Source organism: Tupaia chinensis, unplaced genomic scaffold, assembly GCF_000334495.1.
Source record: "Tupaia chinensis unplaced genomic scaffold, TupChi_1.0 Scaffold000704_1, whole genome shotgun sequence".
NCBI lineage: Eukaryota > Metazoa > Chordata > Mammalia > Scandentia > Tupaiidae > Tupaia > Tupaia belangeri.
In genome coordinates this window covers 1,694,523-1,698,902 of record NW_006160227.1, presented here as the reverse complement: position 1 = coordinate 1,698,902, position 4,380 = coordinate 1,694,523, and the positions used below count along the sequence as shown (strand labels likewise).

The following is a 4,380-nucleotide window of genomic DNA, read 5'->3' as shown; positions in this document are numbered from 1 at the left end:
CTCACCTCCGCCAGCAGCGCAGGCTGGGCCTGGGCCACCGTGGCCAGGAAGTCCACTGCCAGCTGGGCCACGTGCATGTCGCTCTCGCTGACCAGGGCAGGCAGCTCGGCCAGTACCGCCCGCACCGCGGGTGGCGGAAGGCCGAGTCCTTGGCTCTGGGCCAGGGCGTCCAGGGCGGCCAGCGTGGCCAGCCGCAGCGCCCGCTGGTTCTTACGCAGGAAGGAGGCCAGGAGGGGCAGCGCCTCCGCCAGGACGGGCTGCAGGTTGAGCCGCAGCGGGGACACAGCGGCCAGCGTCAGCGCCTTGACAGCGGGCAGCCGGGTGATCTCATTCCGCAGGCGGTCCAGGAGCAGCAGTAACGTGGGCTCTAGGTCACCTCCCAGCCGGTCGCCCAGGTGGCTCACGAGGTGGCCCATGCAGGAGATGGCCCGCTCCTTCACCTCCTGGTCCAGGTCGGTGGTGCGGAGGCGCGCCAGGGTGGCCGCGGCCATCTCCCCGACGTAGGGTGCCGGGTCCAGCGTCCGGGGCTTACCCAGCGGCCACAGGGCTCGCACCAGCTCCCGTAGCACCAGCAGGGCCTCGGCAGAGATCTTGTAGAAAGGGTCGGCCACGCAGCCCATCACAGGTGGCAAGAGCGTGGGCAGGTGCAGGTGGAAGGCCTCGGGCGGCTCGGTGCCCAGCAGGCCCTGCAGGAAGGCCAGCGCGTCCATGCGGATGGTGGAGGAGCTGGAACGATCCGTCAGCGAGAAGACGATGCCTGCGGGGCAGTACAGAGGTTACAGGGCCGCCAAGCACCACCCTCCCCCAACACCCTCTGTGAGGGCAAGGATGGAGCTCCTCCAGGGGCCGAGCTGGACCAAAGCACCTGAGCCCTTTTTTTTTTTTTAAAGGAAGACATTTTTGCCTTCGGGTGTGTGTGCTCGCTGAAGAAGAAGAGAGGCAGAGACGATGAGAGAGAAAGTGAGACATCTCCCCCACCCTCCGGGGGACAGCCACACCGCCATCCCCTCTCCTCCACTCTCCTCCTGGAATCTTGAACACGCACGCACACATACACACAACTGGCATGATTTTCATACCACCGGGCGCAGGACTTGAACCGCAGTCGGTGAGGGGGCCAGGGCCGGGGCTGGGTCCTGGGGAAGGACAGCAGATGCCCGGCTGCAGCCTAGCCTACCTGGTACCAGCACAGACATGTGCTCTGCTAGACTGCCGGGGAGGACGGCCGCCAGCTCGCTGAGAAGGCCGAAGCAGCCCTGGCGGGCTCGAGGGTTCCGGTCCCTGAGCTGCCGCTGCAGAGCCTTGACCACAAGGGGCACCTGTGGGCAGATGAGGGCAGTCAGGGAGCACCCCGGAAACCTCCCTGCACCAACCGCTCCTGGGGAGACGTGCCGGATGTGCATGCCTCTGGGGACGGCTCCATGGTGCCATTGGCTTATGCATGCAGACTCTTGAAGGCAAGTCCGACTGCTGTGCCCCTTTCCCGGGGGCAGAAAGTCACACACTGCAAGGCCACCCAGTCTGGCTGTCACTGTTGCACTCCGTGAGGGGGACACAGAGCCCTGGCTGGTCCCACCACGGGTGCCCCTTCCCATCCTTGGCTGGATTCTCTCCCCACACCAGCCTCCGCACCCAGCGAGATCCACAGCTGCCTGGCCTACAGCTCCTACACCAGACCGGGGTGCCGCTGCCTGCTTGCCACTCCACCAGTGACGACTTCACACACAAACACTCGGTATGGAAGTCTAGACGTCAGGCCAGCAGGGGGCATGGCGGTTGAGACGCTGGCCTCCCACATGGCTGACCACAGTTCAAGTCCCAAACTTGGTGGCTTGCTTTCTCGCTTTCTCTTTCTTTTTATTTTTTTTGGAGAAAATTTTGCTAGAGAAATTTTTGCTATAGGGTGCATGCACTTGCTGGAGAAACAGAGAGAGATGGAGAGATAAAAAGTGAGAAATCATCTCCCCGGGGGTATGGGTACGCCACAATCCTTCCCCTCCATTCTCCTCTTGAGATTTTGGCCACACATGCACCTATGCCCGGCATGAATTTCGAGCCGCTGGGTCCGGGACTCGAATCACAGTCGACTACGTGGGAGTCCAGCGACATAGCCATTATGTGAACTGCTGGTCTCTAAATTAAATTAAATTTTAACAAGAAGTCTCGATGTCTCCTCTCGACTCTCCCTAGTCTTGGAAAACTGAGCTTCAAACTTTAGCCAAAACTCCGGGAGTCATGTGACACTGGCCAGTTCTAGACACGCTTATCCATTAGCAAGGCCTGATGAGTGAGCCCCAACTACTACTCAGGCCCGACCACTCCTCTCTGTCCCGCTGCTGCCACTGAGCCCCCGGGTCCCATCTCCTGTCGCCTGGACAGCCCTCTGGTGGTCCCCAGCCTCTTCTCCTGCTGGGTCACAACTGTCCTGCATAGTAGCCGGGGTGAGCTTTAGGGGTGAGCTTCTTCCCAGGTGAGCTGGTGAGTCCAATCCAGTATTTCTCTCCTCTGGTTTTCCACTTGCTCTTAGAAAACAAAACTCCTGGGACCAGCAGGTGGCATAATGGTTAGATCGCTGGACTCCCATGTAGTCGACCATGGTTCGAGTCCCAGACCCAGTGGCTAAACATCAAGCCGGGCGCGTGTGCATGTGTGCCCAAGATCCCTAGAGGAGAATGGAGAAGGGATTGCGGTGTGGCCATCCCCCTGGGGGGTGATTTCTCGCTTTCTGTTTCTCTGTCTCCTCTTTGTGGGGAGTGCACATGCCCTATAGCAAAAACCTCTCCAAAACAAAAAAGAAAACAGACTCCTTGGGGCCAGCACATGGCGTGGCGGTTAAGGTGCTGGACTCTCACACCGCTGACAGCAGTTTGAGTCCCAGACCTGGTGGCTTGCTTTCTCACCCTCCCTCCCTCTCTCTCTCTCTCTCTCTGGTGAGCACACATGCTCTATAGCAAATTAAATAAAAATAATAAATAAAATTAAATAAATAATGCTAAAAAAGAAAGAAAGAAAAGAAAAGCTAAAAAAAAAAATAAATAAATAACCCGAAAAACTCCTTACCATGTCCCAGAAGCCCTAATCATGCTTCTGCCTGACTGCTCTGGGGTTGTGGGTCCAGGAGCAGGGACTTGATGTGTCCCGTCCCCGCCGTGTCCCCTCGGCTGGCACACAGACACAGCGCGGGCTCTGAGCAGGTGCAGTAAGCACGCGGTGCAGGCGGGCAGCTGCCCCAGGACCGCGGATGCCAGGGGCCCTGAGCAGGTGGGACCGCGAACCTGAGCGGGGCTGGGCGGGGGGCGCGGCCCACCTGTGCTCGCAGGGAGCCCAAGCTGCTGCCGGTCTGCGTGGGCTCCTCCTCCGGCTCCAGCCACCCCTTCTGCGGCCGCGTCTGCCGGAGCAGCTCTACGTAAGCCCCGAACACGTCGGCCTTGACGTTCTCCTCGCGTTCCTTGAAGCGCTGGAGCAGCGCGGGCGCCAGGGTCCGGTGGAAATCGCGCAGCAGGTCGGGCCTGGAGCCGATCAGCGCTGCCAGGCACTTGGCCGCCGCCCGCCGCACCTTCCAGCTCATGTCGTCGTCGTCACTGTAGTCGTCCTCGCTCTCTGGGCAGGAGGAGGACACCGTGGGGCTCCCGTCTCCCAGGACTGGGGCAGATCCGGGGAGCAGAGCAGGGCGGGGAGAGTGGGGCCTGGGGTTCACCTTCCCATGGCAGGATTTGCACCCTATCGTGAAGACTGCCTGCCTTTTTAATATCTTTTATTTTTCTTTTTTTGGAGAGGTTTTTGCTATAGAGCACATGCGCTCGCCAGACAGAGAGAGACAGAGACAGTGAGAAATCGCCCCCCAGGAGGGATGGCCACGCCATAATCCCTTCTCCTCCATTCTCCTCTCGGGATCTTGGGCACGCTCACACATGCGCCCGGCATGAGTTTAAGCCACCGGATCCGGGACTCGAACCTCAGTCGACTACATGGGAGTCCAGTGACATAGCCATTATAGTAACTGCTGGTCCCAGGAAACAACAGTTCTTGAAAACCATTTATAAGAGGGTTACCCCGCTTCCTGGCGGTGTTGTCTCAGACCGACCTCCTGTCGGTCCCGGTGCCCTTGTTGGAAGTGCGGGGACAACATTACCTATTTCTCTAGAGCAGACATGGTGAGGAACGTGGCGTGGGCGCTCAGGACACTGAGAGTCTCCATAAGCGGCCACGATGTCTGCTGTCATGACTCTGCTCTATGCCATCAGAGAGGTGGGCCTGGGGCCCGAGCAGGACCCAGCAGCAGGACAGGGCACCACACACGGCCCCTACCTCTGGCTGGGGGACTCCAGGAAGGCTGTGCCCACCACCCCCAGCCCGACGCCAGCCTGTCCAACCACCTTG

General features: G+C 59.9%; 1 protein-coding gene across 1 annotated transcript in view; it reads right to left on the bottom strand.

The window, feature by feature from the left end:
- Positions 1–4,380, bottom strand: part of CAND2 (cullin associated and neddylation dissociated 2 (putative)) — a 34,775-nt gene that overhangs the window by 13,535 nt on the left and 16,860 nt on the right. The window contains 2 exon segments of the mRNA XM_006160688.1: positions 6–757; positions 1,178–1,319. Of these exon segments, the coding sequence (XP_006160750.1) occupies positions 6–757; positions 1,178–1,319 (894 nt within the window).